This window comes from Aotus nancymaae, unplaced genomic scaffold (assembly GCF_030222135.1).
Source record: "Aotus nancymaae isolate 86718 unplaced genomic scaffold, 86718_ANA_hifiasm-v0.15.2.pri h1tg000002l, whole genome shotgun sequence".
NCBI classification, from domain to species: Eukaryota; Metazoa; Chordata; class Mammalia; order Primates; family Aotidae; genus Aotus; species Aotus nancymaae.
In genome coordinates, this window is record NW_026988413.1 from 50,544,547 (window position 1) to 50,572,515 (window position 27,969).

The 27,969-nt window shown below is 39.8% G+C and overlaps 1 protein-coding gene across 1 annotated transcript in view; it reads right to left on the reverse strand.

Moving 5' to 3' along the window:
* Positions 1-15,849: 15,849 nt before the first annotated feature.
* SLC26A4 (solute carrier family 26 member 4) overlaps positions 15,850-27,969 on the reverse strand; it is a 55,498-nt gene continuing 43,378 nt past the window's right edge. The window contains exons 18-20 of the mRNA XM_012455954.3: positions 24,310-24,455; positions 21,260-21,343; positions 15,850-17,971 (exon numbers count right to left, since the gene is read on the reverse strand). Coding sequence (XP_012311377.2) covers positions 17,948-17,971; positions 21,260-21,343; positions 24,310-24,455 — 254 coding nt within the window. The 3' untranslated portion in view covers positions 15,850-17,947. The remainder of the gene's footprint in view (positions 17,972-21,259; positions 21,344-24,309; positions 24,456-27,969) is intronic.

A 27,969-nucleotide genomic window follows, 5' to 3' on the forward strand; every position in this document is an offset into this window, starting at 1 on the left:
GGATGCATAGATAGATAGATAAAGGGGAGTTTAAATATTAACTCACAGCTGGTCACGGTAGCTCACAGCTGGTCACGGTAGCTCACACCTGTAATCCCAGCACTTTGGGAGGCCGAGGTAGGCAGATCACAAGATAAGGAGTTTGAGACCAGCCTGGCCAACATGGTGAAACCCTGTCTCTACTAAAAATACAAAAATTAGCTGGGCATGCTGGTGGGCATCTAATAATCCCAACTACTTGGGAGGCTGAGGCAAGAGAATTGTTTGAACCTGGAAGGTGGAGGTTGCAGTGAGCCGAGATCGTGCCATTGCTCCAGCGTGGGCAATAGGGTGAGACTCCATCTCAAAAAAAAAAAAATTAACTCACACAATCGCAAGGTCTCACAATAGGCCATCTGCAAGCTGAGAAGGAAGGAGAACCAGTCCAAGTCCCAAAACTAAAGAACTTGGGAGTCCGGTGTTTAAGGGCAGTAAGCATCCAGTATGGAGAAAGATGTAGGCCGGGAGCCTAGGCTAGTCTTTTCACATTTTTCTGCCTGCTTGTATTTTAGCTGCGCTGGCAGCTGATCAGGCGGTGCCCACCCAGATAAAGGGTGGGTCTGCCTTTCCCAGCCCACTGACTCAAATGTTAATCTCCTTTGGCAACACTCTTACAGACACACCAGGATCAATACTTTGCATCCTTCAGTCCAATCGGTACCCTCACAGAGACACCCAGGATTAATATTTTGCATCCTTCAATCAAGTTAACACTCAGTATTAACCATCACAAGCATACAGGCAAAAGACCAATTTTCAAACATGAAGGAACTCAAGCAACACAACATGCCTGAGTTTTTCTTGGGATGGGATGGGAGGAGAAACATCTGTGTATATGTTTATTTATATACTTACATGCAACAATCAAATCCAATTAGAGAAAATTTTAAACTCAGGAAGTAAAAATTTGGGAAAATAATTTATTGAACAAGTGTTTATTAATGCCTACCATGTGCCAAACATTCTTCTGCGTGCTTCAGATACATCAGTGAACAAAGCAAATTAACTCATCCTACCTGCATGAAACTTACATTTTAGTAAAGAATAACTGGTTTAAATATGTAACTTTACTAATACTAAACAACCTTGGAAATTATGATTACAGAATAAAAGGCAAATGTTACAAACCTGGATAAAATAAATATCATGTAACTGAAAAATTGTTGAGAAGAGAGAGGAGACAAAGCTAGTAGGTACTAATTTTTCAAAAAGTGTCTACTTTTACTATTTAAAATGGAAAAGCAGTTTAAAATACAGTTGTACCGTATAATGGTGTTTTGGTCAATTGCATATGCAAAGGTAGCCCCATAAGATTATAATGTAGTTGAAAAAGTCTTAGCACCTAGTGACATCATAGCCATCCTAACATTGTAGTGCAATGCATTACTCACATGTTTGTGGTGATGCTGGCATAAACAAACTGGCGCTACCAGTCATATAAAAGTGTAGCACATAAAATTATATGCAATACATAATACTTGATGATGATTTATGTATTACTAGTTTATGTATTACTAGTTTTTATCATTACTTTCGAGTATACTATTACTTGTTTTTTTAAAAATGTTAGCTGTAAGACAGCCTCGGGCAGGTCCTTCAGGAGGCATCCACAAAAAGATATTGTTATCATAGGAGATGACAGCTCCATGCATGTTATTATCCCTGAAGACCTTCCAGAGGGATGAGATATGGAGCTGGGAGACAGTGACACTGATGATCCTGAGCCTGAGTAGGCCTGTACTAACATTTGAGGCACTTCCTCATGTAACTTAATTGTGCCTTCAAGACCTGCTCAAGCCCTATCATGTATATACCACTTCCATTTGATGATGGAATGCTGCTGTGCACAACCCACTTTATGGCTAGATGGGTCAGAAAGCACTGAGTTCATGATAGGCAGTTCAGGTCGCATGGTGACTAGATGACCCATAGTCAAATGTTCAGTTTCCACCAAAGCACAGTAACAGGCCAAGAGCTGTCTCTCAAAAGGAGAGTAGTTTGCAGAAGATAGCAGAGCGTTGCTCAAAAATCCTAGAGGCCTCTGCTGTGATTTGTCTATGGGGGCCTGCCAAAGGCTCCAAACAGCATCCCTATCTGCCGCTGACATCTCAAGCACACTGACATTCTGTACAGGTTTGTAGCTTAGGAGCAATAGGCCATACCATATAACCTAGATGTGCAGTAGGCTGTACCATCTAGGTTTTTATAAGTTCACTGTATGAAGTTTGCACAATGATGAAATCACCTAACACATTTCTCAGAACATATCTCCATCATTAAGTGATGCATGGCTATTAAGAATAAAAAATTCAGCTTCTTGGAGGTTTTCATGATTTCTTAATCTAGAAAGAGCCTTTGGAAAAGAATAATCCCATGTTAAAGAAAAAAAAAAATTTTTTTTGAGACGGAGTCTTGTTCCATTGCCCAGGCTAAAGTGCAGTGGCACGGTCTTGGTTCACTACAATCTCCATCTCCCAGGTTCAAGCGATTTTCCTACCCCAGCCTCCCGAGTAGCTGGGACTATAGGCATGCACCACCACGCCCGGCTAATTTTTTTGTAGTTTTAGTAGAGACAGGGTTTCGCCACGTTGGCCAGGCTGGTCTCAAACTCTTGACCTCAAGTGATCTGCCCACCTCAGCCTCCCAAAGTGCTTGGGATTACAGGCATGAGCCGCCATGCCTAGCCTGAAATTTTTTTTTTTTTAACTTCATGTCCTTTTGTTGTATCAAATTTAAATAAAATTAATAAAAATTAGAACATTTAAATTAAAGAGCAGCTCTTATAGAGCAGTCAGGGTCTAACTAGAAACTGCTTCAAGTGTTTTAAATGAGGGAATTTAATACATGGAATTAGTTATTCAGGTAATGGAAGAGCTAAATCAAACATGATAGTAGCAGATGTGGTAGCACTCGCCTGTAATCCCTGCTACCTGGGAGGCTGAGATGGAAGGATCACTTTGAGATCAGCCTGGGCAACACAGCAAGAGCCTGTCTAAAACCAAACAAAAAAACGCAAAACATGATAGTAAGTTAACATGGTGATTAGTAATAGCCAGAAGCCACTCTTTTATTAGACTGAAGGGACAAAGTGAGAAAGCAGTGTTCACCTGAACCACAGGGGGCCAAAGGAAGCACAGCTCATATGAAGACTATACCCCGGCTTCTCCCTTTTCTCACACCCTCCAGTTTCCACGAGCCTCTCATTGACTGATTCCAGACAGATTTCAGCTGGCACAGGAGCCTGGGAAACACAGCCTGCAGTGATGAAACCCTTGCAGTATTGGGAGAGTAGAGCCAGAGCAAGGAATGGGCACATAGGCCTTGCGTTGAATATACAATACCATAGTACTTTAGAAGTTTGGTTACCTATCTACACATATAAATATACGGAGAGATAGCTGGGTATGCTTTTCACCTGTCAATGATAATGATAGTCGTCTTAGTCCATTCAGGCTGCTATAACAAAATATCATAGACTGGGTGGCTTATAACGACAAAAATGCCTTTCCCACAATTCTCAAGACTGAGCAGTCTAAGATCAACATGTTGCAAGATTCAGTTTCTGGTGAGGGCCTTTTTCGTGGCTCATAGATGGTCTTCTAGTTGTGTATTTACGTGGTGGAAGGGGGAAGGTGGCTCTCTGGAGCCTCTTTTTAAGGTCACTAATCCCATTGATGAGGGTGCTGACCTCAAGACCTAGTCACCTTTCCTTTTTTTTTTTGCCCTACGATCTAGCATGTGACCTAGTCACCTCTCAACAGTGCCACCTCCTAAGACCATCACATTGGAGGTCAGGTTTCAACTCATGAATTTTAGGGAGATGCAAGCATTTGGACCATAGCGAAGGTTATTTCTGAGTAGAATGACTTAGAATGAATCTGATAATTTTATTCTTGTATTATTTGAGGATTTTTTTTGTTGGATTTTTAAAATTTTTCACTCACGTGTTTTGATGAGCTAAACCACTAATGAACTTAAGTTTAAAACTATGCTAAATTTAGGTAGAGTTCTAGAATCATAAACATACAGTGTTTTCCACTGTTATCGCCATGTAAAAGTCAGTCCGGTATGTTTACTTGTGCAGTTGATAAGCTTTCTGATTCCACTTAGGTAGGAAGTTTAAATTCAATCTGAGGCAAATTAATTATGCACTGTATTTTTGTAACAGCTTTTTCCCCATTTCATTGGTAAATATTTCAGTATGAATCTCTAAAATATAACATAGTGAAAAATGCCATTAACACAACTTAGTCTCTTCAAAAAGTCAATGTCATCACAGGAGGAAAGGATGGGAGGACTTTTTTAGATTCATAAAACTAAAGAGATTTAGTCATTATCATTATTTTAGAGTATACTACCACTTGTTTTTTAGAAAATGTTAGCTGTAAGACAGCCTCAGGCAGGTCCTTCAGGAGGTATTCCAAAAAAAGGTATTGTTCTCATAGAAGATGACAGCACTTTTTCAAATGCAGTGAAATTGATTGGATGCAAATTTGGGGGAAAACAGCTATAAAAAATTGGAGAAATTTTAATATAGATGGGCTAGAAGATAATATAGGAGAATTATTTTCTTGAGTGTAATAATGGTATTTTGTTTAGGAGATGAATGCTGACTCGATAAGAGGTAGAATATCATGATGTGCAAGTTACTTTCAAAATATATATACGTAGATTTAGGCATATAGATAAGGCAAGGATGGCAAAATGTTAACAGCTGGTGAATCTTGGTGGGGGGTGTACTATTGTATCCTTTCAACATTTCTGATGTTTAAAATACTGCATAATTAAAAGTTGGCGAAAAACTCCAAATAGATTCATTAGTAACAAAAATAAATGTAAACAAAAGAAATTAAAATAAAGGCTATCTGGTGCTGTAAATTGAATATTTGAATCCTCCCCAAATCTACATGTTTACGCCCTAACCCCCAGTGTTTATGGTGTTTGGAGATGGAGCTTTGGAAGATAATTAGGATTCCATGGTCATGAGTGTGGGGCTTCACGGTGGGTTCAGTGCCCTTATCAGAAGAGATGCTGAAGAGCTTTCCTCTCTCTCTGTCTCTCTCCACACACATGTGCTTAGGAAAGACCATATAAACACAGTGAGAAGGTAGCTGTCTGCAAGATACCAAGAGAAGTCTCGCCAGAACCCAGCCAAGCTGGCACCCTCATCTCAGACTTCCAGCCTTCAGAACTGTGAGAAAATAAGTTTCTTTGTTTACATCACCCAGTCTATGGTGTTTTGTTACGGCAGCGACTAATATGGATTTTGGTACCAAGAAATGGGTGCTGTGTAACAAATACCTAAATATGTGGAAGCAGATTTGAAACTGGATAATGAGGAGAGACTGGGAGCGTTTTGAGATGAATACTAGACATATGAACATAAACGGTAATTCTGGTGAGGTCTCGGACAAAAATGAGGACCGTGTCATTGGAAGAATATATTAATTGGAGGAAAGGTGATCCTTGTTATAAAGCAGCAAAGGATTTACCTGGACTGTGTTCTAGTATATTTGTGGAAGGTAAAACTTGTGAGGCTGAATTGGATATTTAATTAAGCAAAGTGTCAGAGGAACGACTTCGTTCCTCCTGACTGCTTATATTAAAATGTGAAATGAAAGAGGTGAATTGAAGAAGGAATTAAGCAAAAGGGAACTAGAGCTTGAAGATTTGAGAAAATTACCAGCCTATCTGTATTGCAAAAAATGAGAAATCTTGTCCTGAAAGGAATACTAAGGGTGTAGCTGAACATCATTTGATTAAAAGATCATGAGTGCAGTTTCTGGACACCATCAGCCATTTCAACAGAAAGTAGGCATAGAGAAGGGTTTACATCAGCAGAGACACCACCTGTTTGAACTAAAGGGGACAAAGAAAGAGGGGGCCTGGTGTGGCGGCTCACACCTGTAATCCTAGCACTTTACAGGTGCAAAAGGATGAGGCAAGTGGATCACTTGAGCTCAGGGGTTAGAGACCAGCATGGGCAACATGGTGAAACCCTGTCTCTACAAAAAATAATAATAATAAAGATTGCCAGGCATGTTGGCATGCACCTGTAGTCCCAGCTACTTGGGGAAGCTGAGGCAGGAGGATTGCTTGAGCCCAGGAGGTTGAGGCTGCAGTGAGCCATGATCCTGTTGAGAAGAAAAGGGAAGGGGAGGGGAGGGGAGAGGAGAGGAGGAGAGGGGAAGAGAGGTGAGGGAAGGGGAGGGAGTCTGATTGACACTGTAGATTTTATAGGACAGGCCCATAGAGCTATTTAGCTGTGAAAGTGAGCTACTCTTCAAGGAAAGGAAAAAAGGATCCCAAAGGCAATTGAGAGATCATCAGGACTGCCACTCCTACCACAGGCTAAGAGTGCATGGGCCCCGAAGGAAGGTGTAGGGCAAGACTGCCTCCACCTTGGTTTCAAAGGTCTCTGCCCAGCAAAGCTGCATGTTTGTGGCCACACGTTAGTAGTGGGGGTGATGCTACTACCTCAGTGAGTCTGGAGGGCCGAGCACTGAGCCAAAGAGGAATTTCCTCGAGCCTTCAGATCTAATGGAATTTGGCTCGCTAAGTTTTGGGCGTGCTTGGGACCCATCACTCCCTCCTTCTTTGCTATTTCTCCATTTTCAAATGGGAATGTCTATTCTATGCCCCTCTCACCATTTTATTTTGGAAACACGTAACTTGTCTGGTTTCACAAGTTTGTAGCTGGAGAGGAACTTTGCCTTAGGATGAATCATACCTTGAATCTTGTCTGTACCTGGTTTAGATATTTAAATGAGACTTTTGACTTAGATTTCACAGTTGATCCTGGAATGAGTTACGACTTTTGGGGATTGTTGGGATGAAATAAATGTATTTTGCATGCAACAAGGAGATCGGGGGCAGAATATTATGGAGTGGATGTTTATATCCTTCCCCAGATTCATATGGATACTCTAATCCTCAGTGTGATGGTATTTAGATATGGGACCTTTGAGAGATAATTAGCATTAGATGAGGCCCATGAAGGTTGGGCCCTCATGATGGGAGTAGCTTCCTTGTAGGAAGAAACACCAAGAGAGCTTGCATGTACATGCCCGGAGGAAAGGCCTTGTGAGCCACAACGCAAGAAGGCTGCTGTCTGCAAGCCATGGTGGGAGCTTTCACCAAAACCCAGTCATGCCAGCACCCTGATCTGACTTCCACCCTCCAGAACTATGAGAAAAGAAATTTCTGTTGTTTACCCCACCGAGTCTATGGCATTTTGTTATGGCAGCCCAAGCTGACAGATATATCTGGGATGACTTAATTTCCCTGAGTTGCACAGAAAATCCTTTATAGTACCATGAAGGTAAATATACTAGAAAGAGAAAACATTGATACTCAATTGCAGTGAACCTCTCATTGATAGGCTAGAGAATGATACACTCTTTCTTTGTCAGGAATAAACACTCCAGATTGTTGGAATAGAGTGTGTGCTTTCTAATTTGCTATAGGGGGAGGAGAGTGTCTGTCTTCACCTAACTTTAGCTATTCTATTTATCGTTACTGTTTGCTTATCTCCTGCAATAAGAGGCAATACAAATAATAGACTAGTTCTCCTTAACCTTTACCGAGGGCACCAGAGGAATTCAGAATGAAGCTTGTCTGCCCAGTGTGCAGTTCAGGACATTTCTTTGGCCCTTTCTTAATGCCCAGGAAACAACCTAGCTGCTTCCTTGGAACCTGTTAGCATTTAAATCTTTTTGAGCTATCTCCAGGGTGTTAAACCACACCATCAACATTCACTTACCAAAAGAAACTGTACTGATTCCTTTCATTGTAGAATTGACTCAGTGTTTTAGAATAGTAGTTAAAGGGTTTGGGCTCTGGAATTTTAGCTTAGCTGTTTACTTCCTGGATGGCCTTCCTTTCGCAATTCACTTAACCTTTCTTTGTCTCAATTTCCATTATCTGTAAAATAGGGATACTTGTTCCCACCTGTAGTGTTTTTTAATTAAATTAGCCAATGAGGCCAGGTGTGGTGGCTCACACCTGTAATCTCAGCGCTTTGTGATGCTGTGGTGGGGCGTTTGCTGGAGCCCAGGGGTTTGAGGCTGCGGTGAACTGTGATTGACCACTGCACTCTTGCCTGGGCCGCAGAGCAAAATCCTGTCTCTAAAAAATAAGAAGAAGAAGTACGTAAATAAAAAATAAATTAGCCAGTGAATTTAAATAACTAGCATCACAACTTACACAATGCCTACCAAATAATAAGCACTTCATGACTGTAGCCACCTTCATCTTTGTCTTCATCATCCTTATATTTGCCAGGTAGATAAAAATCCGAGTCAGAAATCGTTCCAGGAGATGGTGTCCACTAGGTGGCACCAGCTACAGGTAAATAAAATCTCCCACATCCGTTTCACCAAAAGTTTGGAAGTCATGAAGAGATGTAATAGCAATAATGCAACATATAGAGAGAGAGAGATAAATACACTGTGGCCCCAAAACTAGATGTTTCCTCTGAAATAATTACCCAATGGATGTCTTATAAGCAAACGTATTCTGGTTTGTGATTCTCAGACCCCAGGAGATTCCGATGCAGGGGTCAGCAGACAAACTGAGAAACTCTCCTATTCTGTATCTGGGTGTGATGGTGTGATACTAAACCTCACTACCTCAGGAGCATAAGGGCCAAGTATGGCTAACAACTGGGGTTTTTATTTTGCAGAAATATGTTCCTCTTACTTATGTTGTAGCAGGGTGTGATTGGGAGAAGAACCCTATTGAAAGTCAGAGATTTTGTACCTGACATTCTGTGGGAGGAAACTGTGGGCAGCAGGGAGGGGAGTAGAGAGCTAACTTGATCGGAAGAGCAAGAGTTCAAATAAGGTTTTTAGGAAGTTTTTCTACGTGACAAGTAAATATCAGCGATGCTTTTGTAATTGGATGTTTTTCTGATGTCTGAGAAACTCGTAGTAAAGCAAGAACAAAATGGACTGGACATTTGAGTTATAACACTTTTTTACTTTTCTGTCTTGACTCCTCTCTGTTATCCCTAAGCCTTCAAGCAAAATCTCATTAAACATATCCTAGTAATGTTTAAGGGAAATAAGGCTGTGTCCATCTTTGAGGTGTATTATTATACCAGTTGAAAGTGAGTTATAGAATCAAGGTGATAAACTTTGAAAAGTGTGAATGAACTCATTAATAGAGAAATTGAAGAAAAGCCTGGAATTCCCACATAGGGTGGACTGTTTTGTCATTTGGGTATCAAAGGGCAAGGTGATCCCAGAAGACTGGCCATGATAATCCTCTAAATCTGTGAAGACCTAGGGGCTAGACAGGGAGAAGTTGACAGAAAAAAAAAAGCATAAAAGAGTAAAAGTGAAGAAGAGATGCAAACAAATGTGGAACATAATTAAATTGGGTAAGAGAAGAAGTTGAAAAGAGCGTTTTGGGAAGTCAATCTGTCCTGATCTTTCTGTTTTACAAAGAAAGAGAGGAGAGGCCTATGGTGGAACCATTCCTTCAACTTCCTGACCCCCGACTCCCACCCCATCCTTACTTACTTTCATCCCAGAGAAAGGGAGTATTTGTCCTGTATAAGTTAGGTCTCCTCTTGTCTCTTCACACGTCATCAGTTATCTGTTCCCTCTTGTACATTTTCTATTCTTCTTTCATTACCAGTTCTACTCTTTAAGTATGTATGTATGTATGTAGGAGGATCACTTGAGCACCAGGAGTTTGAGACCAGCCTGGGCAATATAGCAAGACCCTGCCCCTACAAACCAAAAAATAAAAAAATTAGCCTGGGTTAGTGTTGCAAGTCTGTGGTTCCAGCTGCTCAGGAAGCTGAGTGGTAGGATCTCTTGAGCCCAGGATGTCATGGCTGCAGTGAGCTGTGATTGTGCTACTGCATCCAGCCTGGCAACCGAGGGAGATCCTACCTCAAAAAAGAAAGTAGTATTAGTGGTCCCCAGTATTTTTTAGTTCTCCTTCCCTTCTTAGACATTTGGAAATATTGTATTTGCCCACTTCTTTTACTTTGGCCACCGAAATGTGAGTGAAAGCTACATGTTGCTTCTAGATGGAAATATTTGAAGCAGGTTCACAATTCCTGCTTTCCTTATCGTTTTGTTTTGTTCATCTTTGCCTTTAAGCAAGGTGATCCTGTCCTGAGATAATAGATGTCTAAGATCAAAGCAGCCTGGAATGCTACGTCATCACATGGAAAAAAAATTGCCTTGACCCACAGCAAACATTCTGCAAGAAAAAAACCACCCCAAACTTTTCTAAGTTGCTGAAGTTTTTGCTTTTTTTAGTTCAGAGGTGTGTATGTGTTAGGTTACTGTAATATAGTTAAACCTATCCTGACTAATATAAATGCTATGCAAACACATCTTTTAAATGAATCACTTTTAGCCTCTACTTCCAACTAGCTGGCCACCCATAAGCCTCCCTAAACAGAAATTACGGAGTTGCCAATGCTTGTGAACCATCCCTCTTCAATTCTCCCATATTTAATAATTATCATCACCATCCACTTAGTTGCTAAATCCAGAATTCAAAAACAGGGATTATCTTAATTCTTCCCACTTCCTGCCCCGACTGTCTGGTTGCTAAGTTTTCCTAAGTGTGTCTCAGATAGATCCTGAACATCTGCAATGGCCTACTTCATGTTCCTACCTCCAGTCTTCAGATATTATATATATACGTATATAAATATATTTATAAACATATATATATATAAAATACCTTCTTGTGGTACAAAATCAGAAGTTAGTAAAGCGTCCACGGTAAAAATTCTGCCTCGCACCCCTGTCCCCAACCACCCAGTTCCTTCCTGTAAGCAACCAAAATGACCAGTTTCTTTTGTATCCTTTGAGATATTCTCTGCACATAGAAACAAACAAGTCTACATTTCTCTCAGAATAATCTTTTTTTTTTTTTTTTTTGAGACTGAGTCTCGCTCTGTCACCCAGGCTGGAGTGCAGTTGCACAATCTCAGCTCCCTGCAACCTTTGCCTCCCAGGTTCAAGCAATTCTCCTGCCTCAGCCTCCTGAGTATCTGGGATTACAGGCACGTGCCACCAGGCCCGTCTAACTTTTCAATTTTAGTAGAGACAGGATCTCACCTATTAGCCAGGCTGGTCTCGAACTCCTGGCCTCAGGTGATCCGCCTGCCTCAGCCTCCCAAAGTGCTGGGATTACAGGTGTGAGCCACTGTGCCTGGCCAGGATAGTCTTTTAAAAATGCAAATCTGACCATAGTTTCCCCAGTTTGAAACCTTTAAGTGCTTTCCATTACAAACTTTTGATTGTTTAGCATCCTGCTTTGGTGACCTCCTTGCCTTTCCTCTCTCTTTCCACCCTCCAGTCCTGCTAATCTTTCACTTCAGAGACAACCGCCCTCCCCACTGAGTTCTTTCCTGACTCCGGTTGTGTTTACCTATGCTGTTCCCTCTGCCTGAAAACTTTCCCCCTGAAAACATGCCAGTTCCTTCCTTTAATATTATCTCTTTAGAGAATGTGCTATTCTTGTCATTCTCTATTGTTGCCCTCCCTTTGTCACCTTCAGTCTCTACCTCCTTACAATGGCTATGGCTACGTAAGTAGTCATTATGTATTTATTGGTATGTTTGTCTCTTTATTGATCATGTCCCACGTTACACTATAAGTTCCATGAGAATAGAAATGGACTTTTTTTTAACCATTCCCTGGATTCCTAGCCCCTAGTTCTGTGTCTGTTACAAAGTAGGTACATATTATACATTTGATGAATGCATGAATGAGGAACTGATGGAAAATCCTATACCCTGGTGTGGAAGTGCGGGTGGACAGAGGAAGATGAAACTAAAAAGAGAAACTAGCCTTAACTATTTAAGCAGGCAAATTTGGCCTCCATATCATTTCTCCCCTGGGTGTGGGTTTTTATCCCAGGCCTCCTTACACCATGTGGCTGACTCTGTCTCTGGTTAGGCCAGCCACTTATTATGCAGAAGAAAGGCTGGGAAAAAAAGAGCAGAGAATCACTCCCATACTCTCAAGCCCTTTAATTCTTTGGGAGAAGGTGGCAGTAAGCATACAGTGCTCATTTGCCACAGCCTGTATTTTGTTGTAAACATTTGATAACTGGTTTAAGCAGAAATATTGAGCAATCACTCCTTGCTTTGTTTTAGGGACCAAAATTTTCTTTATTACAAGCAAGAAAAACTAGAAGAAACAGTGACTCCCACATAGAAACAGTAACATGTCTGTAAGGAAATGGTAACTCCACAATCTCAAATCAATATCTACTTCTACCTTATGTGTTTTTAAATAGCACATATTTCTTTTTCTACTCATAAAAGTAGTGCTTCATATAATTATAAATAATAGAATACCAAAATTATCTTTAAAGAATAAATTATGAAAATAAAAATCACATCCATGGAACAAGCCTTTTATTTCTAAATCACAAAAGCTAGTATGTCTGCTTTCATCTCTTACTGTCTCTGGAAACTAAAAAACAAAAGCCTCATTCATCTCCACTTTAATTTCACCTTCTGAATTTATTTCTAGATACCTAGATCACCTGAATGGATTAGCAAGGTAATGTAACCCAGCCATTTGTCTTTATCTCTTACCACACTGGAGGATAAAACCCAAGCTCCTTATGTAGCATATAGGACTTCTCATTAGCTGGCCCCAGGCCACCTTCCAGCCTCATTTCTTACCACTTTCTTCCCTTACACACTTAACTGGGAACTTACTGGAGAAAGGTCATGGGCTCATGTGTGTGTTCTAAAGGTCTAGACCTCTCTTACTCAATCAGATACTCCTGGGTCAGGGAATAGGAAGATGTCCAGACCTCCTTCTTTTGTATATGCCATAGGCTTGAGGGAATGGGTAAATGACCCTGCTGTGCTGGTTCACTACACACTGATAAACTAGGAAGTGAATTCAGCTGGAGGAGCAGGCTTGACTACTTTGGTCAACATGTGGGAATAAGAACTGTCTCAAGTGTTGGGCAGTGCCACTAGTTTACAAATACTTTGACGAGAACATACCTGGTCTTCCTTCTGAAGAGTCTCTCCCAACTTGCGGCACTGGCTGGCCAAGGACTTGTAAAATTCTTTCACATCTAAAAGGTGACCTTTACATGCTCCCTAGTACTGCCTAGAGCTCCTCCATGACTGAGGTGGCTGTGGGCAAAAATGAAATTGCAGAAGAATATGTCCTCATTGGAGGCTCACCAGAAGTCATTGCAAATGAATTCTACAACAGAATATGCAGTGTTCAACTTATCCTGACTATAGGAAGTCTAATATCAGAGCTACTCCTCCAATTCAGAATGTCCTTGTTCACCCATAAGACTGGGAATGGTGTCAGGAGGAGAGGTATATCTGCACTTGGAGTACATTTTTAAAAGGGTCCCCAGAAAGAGTCTTGTGCTGATGGCATAGTTTAGCTTCTAGATTGTGGTGGTGATTACACAAAGCTATATGTGGGATAAAATTGCATAGAGCCCCCCAACAGACACACACACATGCATGCGTGCACACGTGAGTCCATGTATAACTGGTGAAATGTGAATAAGGTCTGTGGTTTATACCAATGCCAACTTCCTGTTGTTGGTTTTTTTAAATTGCTCTGTAGCTATGCAAGATGTTAACATTGTGGGAGGCTGGGTGAGGGGTGCGTGGGAATCTTGCCATATATTTCTTTGCAAATTCCTGTGAATCTATAATTCAAAATAAAAAGTTTTAAAGGAGGTGGGAGGGGACTTAGAGTATTAGAGCACTTGATCTAAAACAAGGCTTTGGGAATGGCCTTGAAACTAGAAGACCTTATGCAAAAACGGTACCTCAATGTTCAGGCCGAAAAATGTTCCTGAAGAAAAGGATGAAGTGGGGTGACTAGGTCGGCATATTCAAAATGGGTATAGATGTTAAGAGGGCCTTTAATGCCCTGATGCTCTGTTAACATACAAGTGAATTCCCAGCCCCTTTTCTGGAGACTAGTAGGTAAGGCAGACAGGCAAGCAGGTGAGCTGTCACAGTAAGTCTTTGGAATAGGCCTGAAAGCTCGGGAAACTGACTGTCTTATGTACTTAATGACTGCCATTCTCAAATTATGTTAACCTTGCTCAGCATCACTGACTTTAGCTGAATGCATTCATCCAACAATATTTATTGCACCCCTACTGTGTGTCTGACAATCTTTACTCTTCTGAATACTTGGGATATGTCCAGGAACAAAACAAACAACCCTGCCTTGGTGGAGCTTATGTTCTAGTATAAGGGAAGAGGCAGGAAGAGAAATGTAATAAGTGAATTACAGAGCACACTAGAAGCTGATATTAATAAAAAGCGTTGGGTGAGGGGGATAAAGAATTCAGGAGATGGTGTGGCATGTGGGGAGGGGAGTGTTGCTCAATTCTCTTGAGCTCTTAGAGGATATGATTATACTGAAATCAATCCTATATTTGAATTTTCTTTTCCCACTATGAAATTCTCTACCCCACCATTCCTTTCTACTTCTTCTTGGTCTCTCTCTTCCCTCCACCTTTTATTTGACCTTTCTCTTCATCTTTCTTCCTTTAATTTTCCCTTTCTTATTTCTCTTCCTTCCCTGTCATTCTTTTTCTCTGTGGTTCTCTTACCTTTATTTCTCTCTTACTTCCCCTGCTAACCTCCTTTCCTTCTCCCCTCATTATTTCTATTTTTTCTCTCTCCCATTCTTTTCCTAGCTGTTTGTCATTACGTGGCTGTATTATCTAACTCAGCTTCATGTGGTTTAATTAAAGTTCATGTGGCTTTTGTTACCCTGTTAAATTGTTTGCATGATAAGTGCTATTCTAACTGAAACCAAACTGTCTTTAAACTTTCTTATCTAACCTGATGCAAATGGAAAATAACTCTAATTTCACTAATTGTCACCTCATAGATCTAAGCCCCAGATAGAGGAACCCCCACCCCAAACATTTCTGGAACAGGCAAGGATGCCTCACAAGAATGTTCATAGCTGTCCTATTCATGAAAGCCAAAAACTGGAAACAGCACAAATATCCATGAACAGTAGGATGAATAAATAAGTGCTGGTAAATTCTACAATGGAATGAATACTACATAGCAGGGAGAATGAATGAATGATATTGCTGTATGCAATAACATGGATGAATCTCGTGATTTTAATGTTGAGTGAAAGAGGACAGACACAAAGAAAAGGGAAAAAAGAAATAATCTTTGATTCTATTTCTATGCAGTTCAAAAAAACAGATTTTAGAAGTCAGGACAGTAATTGCCCTTTGGGGCAACCAGCTAAAATGGAGCATGAGAGAGCTTATGTGGTTCCGGTTGCATTCTGCTTGTTGATCTGGGCACAGGCCACCCTGGCATGCTTATTTTGTGAAATTTCTTCAAGCAGTACACTGTGATTTGTATCCTTTTTTTATGTATGCTGTGCCAGAATGAAAAGTTTGCTTAAAATAATAAAAAAACATTGCACAAAATAAGCTGGAAATATTTGGATAAGAATGACAAAGTTTAACTGTGATATTTGTGAGTCATATTGTTTATTGCATTGATAAATCTACAAAAAGAAATTAGAGATAAACAGAATTGGAGCCATAAATATCTTATAATGATGACTGATAAGAGCAATGACAAACTTAGAATGAAGTCTTTTTATTTATTTACTTATTTTTAGAGACAGGGTCTTGCTGTGTTGCCCAGACTGAGCCTCTAACTCCTGGGCTCAGGGGATCCTTGCGCCTCAGCCTTCCAAGTAGCTGAGACTACAAGTGCAGACACCACTGCTCCTGGCACATTCCCTATTATATTTAACAGTTTCGTTCAGAAAGGACACATCTGGGTAGTTTAAAAGACAACTTTACGTTTATTTTCAAATGTGTGCAAATATTTTCAAATGTACATGATTTTATTTTTTAATTTATTAAAACTCATATACGATACTTCAATCTTATCCTTTAGGTTAAAAATATGACGAAAGACAGCTTTAATTTCAAATGAAATTGCCATTGACAATACAAAGCTAAAAGTATGCTTACTATACACAAAATACATAGAAGAGACGGTATTCCTACAATGTGCTTGGAAAACAAGTCACACTGTGATCTTATATCATCACAAATTAGCCCAGAATTTACAAACTCTAACTCTGTTGTAAAACATAACTTTGGTATTTCCTTCAAAAAAGTGAGCAGTGCATATTTCCTTTATTGAACAAAGGTATTCATTCATTTTCTGCAAGACTATTACATTCACTCTTTAGAGATGATTTGTTGCCATTTTAAGCAGGTAGTGCTATGAAAATGAGACAACATTATAATCCTAGTTATGCTGTAACCAGATTTATAACCAGAACTCAGTATCAACCAATTTGTATGATCATTAATCATATTCTTTCTGAAATAAACACATTGTTTCTGGTTGTATTTCAGAAGGAAAACAGAGAAGCCATGCTACCGTTGGGCAGGGGTGACTACGGGACTTAGTGTGTCTGAATTTTGGTAAATGCAGGGGTACTGGAACCCATCCCTGGAGTATACCAAAGGATGATGTAGTCTTCAGTCAAGCAAGACATTCTCAATTGGGGACCTGGGTATTATTTTTCTTTAGAAATGAAATACAACTTCATTCACTCCAGTGTGAAATATATGGGAGAAGTCCCCAAAACTAAAGCCTGTGCTATATATAATACCTAGAAAATTCATTGTCACTCAGAAAAAAAATAAATAAAAATAAAAGATATAAAAAATTGGACTTAAAATATGGATTTTTTTTAAAAACCTATATATTTTTAGTATGTACATTCCAAATGAATGTTTTTATATTGAGTTCATTTAGAATGCTTTGTCTTTAAAAATTCACTTTAAACATAGACTATTATAGGCAGTTCAATTATTAATCTTTTAAAAAAAAGTGGTCAGAGTTTAAAGATTACGTACTTTACCTACTGCTAAAATTTTTGAGAAAAAATATAAATTCATTTTAATCACCATGGTTATATAAGCACATCAAAAAATTTTTTTATTCAAAATAGCACTGTTTTTATGTCAGATTTTAAATAGACCATACCATCCATGCAGTGGTCATTTCTATAGACTAAGATAATTAAAACTGCATTTTTAAACAAAATAATCTGTCATTTTTTTATCTCAGTTGTGATCCATGATTATTATCATATCAAAAAAATGATTTTTGTAAACCATGAACATTTCTTTATTATTTCATTCATTTGTATCAATGGTTCTAAAATGTATTGGCCTGGTTCTGTAGCTTTTAAGTAAACCATTTCCAGAATCAAAGAGATCCTCAATTCTGGTTATATGTAATAACACTTCATTATTAGGTACCAAGTAAATTTGCATTTTTAAAACTCTGACTTACTATCCCAAGTAATTTTCAAAGACTTTTATTGATAAATACATTAATAATTTTATTTCAGCATTTACTAAATGTGAACTCACATGGTGATCAGTGCAACTCATGAATATCCAAGTCAGTCAAAAACTGATCTTTCTTTATGATTAATTACTCCTGACTCACCTGACCACAGAGGCTGTTGGGTCAGCACTCACTCTAACTGAACAGAGATATGCCAGTACCCACGTGAACATTATTAGCAATACTGTGATGCTGATCAGCAGCGTATTATAACACAAGCTTATCCTGAACGCTGCCAAATCATCTGGGTAATTCTCACCATTTTGTACATGTTAGGGGTAAGGTGTTTATTTTACAAATAGAGCTTAGAAACAGTCTTAGTGCTTCTCTTTCAATGGCTAAGGGGTTAAAACAAATGAAAGATTTATAAAAATGTAATAGAAAAAAGAATGAGTGTTTCAAGTCTGAAGAAATAGTCAATGCAGAAAATGTTTGCCTAGAAGGACATTAGTGGGTACGTTTTGTCTTGCAGTCCTTGCTCATAGAGACCTCCTGAGCCCGCTTTCAGGTTGCAAGTGTACGCATAGCCTGTGGAAGCAAGGGGAAAACAAAGTGTTGATACGAACGAATTCTCCTTAAGTCTGCATTGTCTTTTTTACAAATGTTTTTATAGCATTGGTTGCTTACTGTTATTCATCTTAGGTGTATGTCATCACAATAGAACTAGGGTAAAAACTTAATTTTTTTTTTAATTTGAGATGGAATCTCACTCACTGTTGCCCAGGCTGAAGTGCTGTGGCACGATCTCAGCTCATTGCAACCTCCACCTCTCTGGTTGAAGCAGTTCTCGAGCCTCAGTCTCCTCAGTAGCTGGGATTACAAGCACCTGCCACCATGCCCAGCTAATTTTTTTTTTTTTTTGTATTTTTAGTACAGATGGGGTTTTATCATGTTGGTCAGGCCTGTCTTAAACTCCTGACCTCAAGTGATCCACCCCCTTGGCCTCCCAAAGTGCTGGGATTACAGGCTTGCACCACCGAGCCTGGCCTGTATTCATCATACTTTTGGATTTATTTAAGAGCAATGATTACTATTTATTAAGCACTTACTATGAACAAGGCACTGTTCTTGTTACTTTACATGCATCCTTTAATTTTCACAACTCTGTGGTATTACTACTACTTTACATAAAGATGCTAAAATGAAGACAGGGTAAGTAATTTGCCCTGGGCTGCACAACCAGTAAGTAGCAGAATTAGGACTAGCACCAGGTCTGTCTGGCTCTAAAGTCCATGCCCTTGCGACCACTGTCCTATATTGTTTCACTATTTATAGAAACCCTCCCTGAATGATTCTTTTATGTGGCAATCAATAAATATCCTATAATATAGCAGTCTCAAGTTCTAATTTTGACATATGAGTTTTTACTGAAACTAAGGCTGCCCTATATCCATAGAGTCTTAGAGCTAAAAGGACTTCTCAGGTCAATAATGACTTTCCTGTGCTCATTAAGCTGGTGGGCCAAGATGCAGGTACTGTGAGTTTCACTCAAGCAATGTATTTCCTCCACAAAAATCTCTGCCTGTCATCCTTACTGCCTGGTTTCACTACAGGGGGTTGAATGTTTTTCTATGCAACAACATTTTTTCAAGACCTAGAAAAAGGCAGAGAAGGCAGGCTAATCAGATTTGATTATGACACCAAGTTGGGGTCAGGAGGGTAGACAATATCCTGAATGATAGAATACCGTCTATAAGAGAAGGAATACCGTCTCTTCTATGTATTTTGTGTATAGTAAGCATATTTTTAGCTTTGTATTGTCAACGGCAATTTCATTTGAAATTAAAGCTGTCTTTCGTCATATTTTTAACCTAAAGGATAAGACTGAAGTATCGTATATGAGTTTTAATAAATTAAAAAACTGGCCAGTGCGGTGACTCACGCTTGTAATCCCAGCACTCTGGGAGGCAGAGACGGGCGGATTACTTGAGGTCAGGAGTTTGAGACCAGCCTAGCCAACATGGCAAAACCCCGTCTCTACTAAAAATAAAAAAAATTTAAAAATTAGCTGGGCGTGGTGGTGAGCGCCTGTAATCCCAGCTACTTGGGAAGCTGAGGCATGGGTAAGAATCTCTTGAACCCAGGAGGCAGAGGTTGCAGTGAACCGAGATTGTGCCACTGCACTCCAGTCTGGGTGACAGAGTAAGACTCAGTCTCAAAAAAATAGCAATAATAATACAAAACTATGTCAGTAAACAAGAAACAACAAGATGCAATCTAGCAGAAATAGGTGCAGTTCTACATTAGTGTCAGAACTCAATTAAACAAATATAAGTAGGGAACTCTTCTAGGCCATAGTTTGTATGAAAATGCCTGAGTCTTTAGTTGGCTCCTGCTCAATAAAAGCCAAACTTCTGATGTTGCCATTATGAAAGGAAACACATTTGGTTTTTTTTTTGAGACGGAGTTTCTCTCTTGTTACCCAGGCTGGAGTGCAATGGCGTGATCTCGGCTCACTGCAACCTCCGCCTCCTGGGTTCAAGCAGTTCTCCTGCCTCAGCCTCCCGAGTAGCTGGGACTACAGGAATGCGCCACCATGCCCAGCTAATTTTTTGTATTTTTAGTAGAGACGGGATTTTGCCATGTTGGCCAGGCTGGTCTCGATCTCTTGACCTTGTGATCCACCCGCCTCGGCCTCCCAAAGTGCTGGGATTACAAGCGTGAGCCACTGCGCCTGGCTGGCGGAAACATATTTTTAAGTTGCAGTAATAGGAATATCTTGATGAGATCAAGGTAGGTCACCATTGAATAATCTCCATGCTGCCCTGACCACATTTAGGGTTTTGTGTTCCCATCATGATGAGAGGAGCATTGGCTACATGTTTGTGAGGAATAGAAGGAATTAGGGGAGTCTCAACTGGAAGAGAGTCTGCTGAAGACATGAGAACTATTCTCAAATATTTGAAGGGCTGTCCAGTGGGAAGGTTTGCGTTGCTAAGGAAAGCAGATCTCAATTCACTAGGTGGTTACTACAGAAGGGCCAAATTCAGTTTTGTAAGCACAACTAACATTTAGAGATCTCCAACCAGGTAACAAACTCCCTTGAGAAGCCACTAGTGACCAATGTCTGGAAATGTTCATATAAAAGCTGAATGAACATTCACCAAGGATGGTGCAGGAAGGATTTCTGCGTGGGCTAGAATGTTAGACTGCTTGATTCTTTCAACTTTTTACAAGAAAGATTTTTTCTTTTTTTCTTTTTTGCTTTTTTCAAGAAAAATCTTTCAACTTTTTACAATTTTAGGATCTTCCTTCAGTGTTCACCTCTTACCCAGTGGCGAAGCTGCAAAATTGACTCAGATGCTACAAGTTCAGGCAAGTTTCCTAGGAACAGTCTGATGCCACAAGAGCATCTGAAATACACAGAATCAGTCTAGGGTAGGGGAGTGTGTTTTTAAAGCCGTTATCAGTCATATGAAGGAAGGTCCTAAGGGTTTCTGTTTCTCACATGCTATTCCTGAGGCTTATGAAGTTCCTGCCTCAGAAATTTCCTCTATTCGTCTTTTCCCTACCGGATGGCCATACGTCTCTGGAAGAGCAGTATGAGGAGGTGTAGGTATCAAATCAGGAGCAGCGTGCTGGCCCTTGCCAGTCACTGATTATCCCCAAATGCCTGGGACAAAAGGTCCCCAAGTACTTAATGTCTTCAAGGGAGAACTCTTATTTTCTATTTTTCCCTTCTACGAAGTCATCTTTTTTACATTTGGGGGAATTATTTTCCCTGACAGTTCTTAATCAGATATAGTCACTATTTGTATTACGTTAATTATTCAAAATGTAATCAAAATTATTTTCTTCAGAAGAAAATGATCATACCTCATCCTGAACATCAAGCTCTTCTTCAGTCAGCTCTGCTTCTATTAATTCAAGGGGATCTTTACAGTCTTGAATGAGAGTGATCTTGAAAAAGAGAACACAGGGTGGAAACAGAATAGCATCAACCCACCTGATGCTCCACTGAAAATGATTTGAAGCTTTCCTGGTGCTTCTCATCTATGCTTTATACCCTTCAGAATTCTCTTCAGCTGTCTTGCTCTTTTATATTTCCCAACTAAAACTTTCCATATATCTTTTTTTTTACACATTCAAAGGTGAACTTGTATAGTTCTCCATTGTTTAAACTCCTTTTCAGCTGTCTTCCCCAGCCTCTTGCGTGTATGCCTCTTACCAAGTCACCCCCTCTGCCTAAATGATTTAGCAGTCAATAGTGCATGTCTCAATGGCTAAGAGCACTTAGCACAGCGTTGAGTGTGCAGTGAATGCACAGTGAAGAGCTTGTGACTGAAGACAGTAAACAGTCCCAAATTGAATTGATGGAAATTAATTGTATTGGAGATGGAAACCAATGTGGACGGACCAAGCTGGTTATTCAGAAAAGTTCTACCTTTTAGAGGTAGTATGTAATTTAATCTTCTACACAGAGGAAACCAACGACAATTTTGGCTTTGTGTTTTGCATGGAAAAGGACAGTTTCAAAGCAACTCCAAATACATATCCAGGCTACGATGACATTTTGAAATACTACTTAGTTACTTTTCAACTCACAAGTAGTCCTATTCTCTTTGCTAGTATAAGAATGAATTAGAGGGTTAAGTCCCTGTGCAAATGGTATGACATCATGGGAAAGGTAGAGGCTAAGTCTAACTACAAGTTGGGCATGTCCTGAGATAGTCCTGTGATGGTTAAATAAAGGGACAGGAAGAGGGTTGTGCCATTGCAGTCACAGTATCTGTGATACAGAGGGGCTCTTCTTGAAGGAAAGTGCCGCAGGTGAGGTTTATCATCGTTCACCTGCCTACCAAGTATAGAGATTTGTACTAGACCCTGAGAAAACACAGAAATATAAGCCTCTTGATCTCACAGGCCACAAGGAATGTCCAACCCACTTTTGAGTGAACCAGTAAGTATACAATACATTCTGTAATGCTTGTAATACAAGCATTCTGTAATGCTCAGTCTGTTTGTTCAGGGTGAAAAAAATAATCCATCCCAACTACTCACAATGCCTCCCTGATTGCAAACAAGATTGACTCTAACCTAGTAGGTGCACTTTTGATTAGTGGTTTTTATGACATTCATGGCCTGAGATCTTAGATAAGAATGGGTATAAACAAATAAAGTAACTGTTTTCATGTTGAGAAAGAACTGGATATCTTGGTTCCATTTTACTTTTAATGTGGGTCTCTTAAAGATACTCCATATGATCCTGCTTTCTTGTCACCTATGGGTTAGAGAATTTTAAGCTGGATGAAAAAGGTTTATGAATTTTCAACAATAAGAAGTTTTTTTCTTTAGATTTGTAGCTTTACTCCTTTTTTTCCTTTTTAGTTTTAAAGAGCCACAGCTTGGTAGTTAGGACGAGTATTTTGCCAAGGAACATTAAATCGAACAATCTCTCCACTACCAGTGGCTAAAAATAATAATATAATATCATTTCCTAAGTTAGTTTTTCTTTAGTCAACTGCCAATCTACAATAAGGATCTACTTATTCTATTTTTAGAAAAATGGGAAGCAATTTAAAATATCCACTGTCACTGGAATCATTATTGTTATTATATCTTCAGAGGTATTTGCTTCAGTTCCCTAAATTCACCGTGAGAAATGAGGTTCTTGTACCACCAGACGCACCATTAGTCCGAGCCCAATGAACCAGACCAGAATGCTCACCTCTTCTGGGTATTTGACAGGGAAATTAACACAATAACACCCATAGGAAATCAAGGCCTATTCTGGAGTCAGAAACGCTACCGTTGAGCCATGAGGCCTTCCATCAGGGCCTATTCTATTTTGTAGAGAAAAATTAACCCCAGGCTTATTCGTGGTTGATTTTTAAATTTCTTTTTCAAAGATCACTTATGGCCTGATGGATCCTGTTTAAAGACATTTATAATTCAAGGTTTTCCAGATTGCTGGGAATTTAAGTGGCATTTATGTGCACAAATCACAGATCACAAAGATCCAAGATTCAGTATTCTAAAAAGGCATTATAGCTAATGCCCACTTTTATTAATAAACCTACACATTGTAGAACTATTAAGTACTGAGTACTAACAGGTTATTTCCTCAGCAGCTGGGACTACAGGCATGCTAGCCACGCTCTGCTAATTTTTTTTTTTTTTTTTTTTTTTTTCGTAGCGACGGGGTCCCTCCGAATTACCCACGCTGATCTTGAACTTCCCTCAAGCGATCTTCTCACCTTGGCCTCCCAAAGTGCTGTGATTATAGGCGGGAGCCACTCCACTCATAGTGGCTTTTGATATCCTTGGAAAACATAACTAACGTGCGCCTACAGAGATACTCCATTTGTACCACCAGGGTAACATTTTCAGCCGTCCTATTTATCTGGCAAAACATTTTGGGCCCTCAGTGACTTTTTGCTGAATGGGTGACCCACTCCCTGCACAGGGCCTTAAGAATCACTGGAGAGCTGAGGGTCTGGGGAGGCGCAGGGAGGAGGCTGAGAAGGCGGCCTCGCCCCGCTTTCCTAGACCAGGAAAGGGAAAGGAGAGCGCTGCACTCTCCCAGTCCTGGGGAGGACAGAAAAATGCTGCCACCGCGAGACTGACGCCAGCCACACAGGTTTTAAATGCAGCGTGAGTGTTGGGCAGCGTTGAGGCTCGATCTTCCGCCCTGCCCCTTGGAGAAGGGCGGTTATTTCCTATAAACTATCTTATTTAGTCTTCATATCTACCCAGCAAGGTTAATGTTTTTACTTCCGTTTTACTGATGAAAAAAACTGAGGCTCCAAGAAGTTACGTAGATAGCTTAAAATCCAACAGCTGCACTAGATTTGTGTAATGTCTGCCATTTATAGAAATTGTGATAGTTTAGGAAAGATACATCCGTAGAAAAGTTAAATATTTACCGCTTCTAAAATGGAATCTTGACCCCCTTGAGATTTCACCTGGCTCTGTAGATAGAGTATAGCATCGTGGACCGTCAAAAAGAATGTGTCCTTTCTAATGTTGTCATCAAAGAACCCACATTGCTCCAGCTTTTCTATCACATGATCTTGAAAAGAAAGACACAATGTTTCGTTAATTTCTAGGAAAAGAAATTTTTTGTTTGTCTTTGAGACAGAGTGCAGTGGCACAATCGTTGCTCACTGCAACCTCCACCTCCCAAGTTCAAGAGATCCCCCCACCTCGCTCTCCCAAGTAGCTAGGACTACCGGCACACCCCACCATGCCCAGCTAAGAAAATAAATGTTTAAGCATCAACCTATAGTAAGTTTTTGTAGCTCCTCCTTTTATTTATTTATTTTTCTCATATCCAAAATGTGACCCAGCTCTGAATTGACTGAGTTTTTTTTTTTCCCAGTAGCATATAGAATGGTTATCCCATAACTGGTTGTAGTCAACCTTGGTGCACAGTCATGTCCCTTTGGCCAAGCCGTGTTATCCATCCTCCTGCTGCTGTGGGCCTGGCTGCTAATGTTTCACAGCTGGGCCCTTGTCTGGAGACTTTCCCTTGCCCAGTGGGGGCTGTGTCATCTAAAGAGGATGGGGCCTGTAATTCCAGCACTTTGAGAGGCTGAGGAGGGTGGATCACTTTGAACCCAGGAGTTCAAGACCAGTCTGGGCAATATGATGAAACCCCATCTCTACAAAAAAACTACAAAGATTAGCCAGGTGTGGTTGTGTGCACCAGTAGTCTCAGGTACTCAGGAGGCTGAGGTCGGAGGATCACTTGAGCCCCAGGAGTTCAAGGTTGCAGTGAGCCACGATTGTGCCACTGCACTCCAGACTGGGTGACAGTAGAAGTTCCTGTCTCAAATAAATAAAGAGAACTGGGAGGTTCTATCCCCACACATGGCTGGCCTGCAGCCACCGACTGACTGATATGGGGGGAAAAGGCAGCCCCCCTTGCCTCAAGGTGGTGGTGCTCCTCCCGTGGTGGTGCTCCCTGTAAAATCGGGAATCTACGCTGGACTTCAAAAACCATGTCTTTGACCGGCTTCTTCCCCTTCCTCATCCTCCTCTTCTCACTGCTTCATAAATCTCTTCTGGTGTACTCTCAATAAATCACTTGTACAAGAATCCTTATCTTGGGCTCTGCTGCTAGAGAACTCAGCCTAAGCATTAGCATTTTCCTACACACATACATTCACATGGAGACAGACACAGAGACTCACACTCTTGAGAATCCTTTTGTTCTAAGGAATCTAAGTCATCTTCAGCTCTGCTCAGGATCCTCATGACAATATCCCCCCATTGTCAGTATCCCCCCCACCACTGTCAAGACACACATTTCCATACATTACCAGCTCTGTGGCACAAATTGGAAGTAATATCTTTCTGGATTCAAAAATGTTCTCAGAGTTTTTACACTTTTTCATTTAAAAATAATAATAATAATAAAGACAGGATCTCGCCATATTGCTCAGGTTGGTCTCCAACTCCTGACCTCAGGTGATCCTCTGACCTTTGCCTCCCAGAGTGCTGGGATTACAGATGTGAACCACCATGCCCAGCCTATTTATTTATTTAAATCTTAACTCTAGCTTGGCAATTGGAGGTATGTAAAGGCTGTTTCTAAATATGGACTTAGGAAGAAAATCAAAACAAGGCAGAAAGGAACAAGTAGGAAGGAAAGATGTGGGGAAAATTTATAAGTATGAAGAAAAAAGAAAATTGAAAAGAGTAATTTTTTCTTTTGTATAGGAGACAGCTTTATATGGTCATATGATAAGGAGGAAAAACAAGTCAATCTTTGTCCTAAGGTATAATGCCAATTTTCAAAAAGGAAACGTCGGGCAAAATGAAGGTTTAAGCAAGTTGTAGAAAGCTTATAGAAGATAAATATCATGAAAAAATTATGGATCGAGTTGGCTAAAATTAGAAGGGAATTATTTGTAAGTTTTTCTAAAAATTGAGCATTAGTATTAAAGCAAAAATATTAAACTGACGCAAGGTTAAAGTTTGGGCCCATGAGTTGAAACAATAGAGTTTTTTCAGAGCATTGGTTTTCTCTTAGCAGAAAATTGTGAGAGGTTTTTCTTTATCTTCTAGATAACTGGCCTAGAAAACAGATTTCATGTTTCATCAGGGTAACTCTTGTGCTTTGTGCCTTTGAACTCTTTTGTCACTTTGATCCTATTTTTTGACCTGTGATCCTATTTTGATCAAATGTTTTAATCCTTTGGTATTTGACGAACTTCTCAAAAATCAAACTTAAGTCTTTTTGACCTTGAACTAACTGTGGGATGTTCCAGAGGACCTTGGAATTTCTCAAAGAATCTGTGAAAGAGAGATGTTAACCCAACTGGCCTTATCTGATATGTTAAATCATATGGGAAGCATTGTTAAATTAAGAAATGGTGTTTAACATTCTTTGAGCTATATTTATATAGATACCTTATTAATGTGTTCCGAAATTATATAACATTCCTAGAAATGTGATATATCTTGGTATAAATGCTATCAGTCATAATTTTGGTTATTTTAAGTTGTTGTGTGACACAGAAATAACCAAATATCCTGGTCAATTAGATAACTCTCATCAGATCTTTTAAGTATAGCTACTGTAAGTCCTGATGTCCACAGTTAGTTGTTTTGTTCTGATACTTTTTCTGAAAGCTCTGTGTAAGCCATTGTAATTCTAAAGTGCTGTGACTTCAAAGAGTTATATGGGAAGAATGAAAAGAACTCTGACAAATACAGGTTTCTAATAACTTTGAATTTATACCATTGGATGGAATTAAACTGCCAGCCAAGATCAAACAGAGCAAGAATTAATTACATGTACTGATGAAGAAGAATTATGGGTTTTATGACTTTTTTATTTGAAACATTGCTGGTTCTTTTAACATTTGTTTTCCAGATTTACAGAAAAAAAGTTTTTTAAAGCTATCTGTAGTTTACAGCCATTTGGTTAAGCATACTTTTTCTTTCTTTCTTTCTTTCTTTTTTTTTTTTTTTTTGAGACAGGGTCTCTGTCACCCAGGTTGGAGTGCAGTGGTGCCATCTGGGCTCACTGCAACCTCCACTTCCCTGGCTCGGGTGATTTTCTAGCTTCAGCCTCCACGCCCAGTTAATTTTTTGTATTTTTTGTAGTGGGTTTTGCCATGTTGCCAGGCTGGTCTCAAACTCTGAGCTCAAAGCGATCTGCCTGCCTTGGCCTCCCAAAATGCTGAGATTACAGATGTGAGCAAGCACACCCACCCTGGTTAAGCAAACTTTCATAAACAAAAATTGAAACATTTGCTTTTCCTCTCTACCTGATCCTTCCAGAATTTGGAAAGTTTTCATGAGTATTCTTGTTTTTATGGCAATATGATTATTTACATAAAAGTTCAATAAGAATCTATTCTTTTTAATAGAATAAAATTGGAAAACATTGGTTATGTTATCAAGGCTTTGACTAGAATATCATAGTTGAAAGTGTACACAGAATTCCTGGCTTTAAGGACTCCTAACCTTCTAGTGAGTAAATAAAAAGTTGTCCCTTACTGGGAGGCCCAGTAACTTCAAGATATTAATACATCAGGCAAAGTCTAAAGTCTGCCCTGGTTTGACTTCATAGC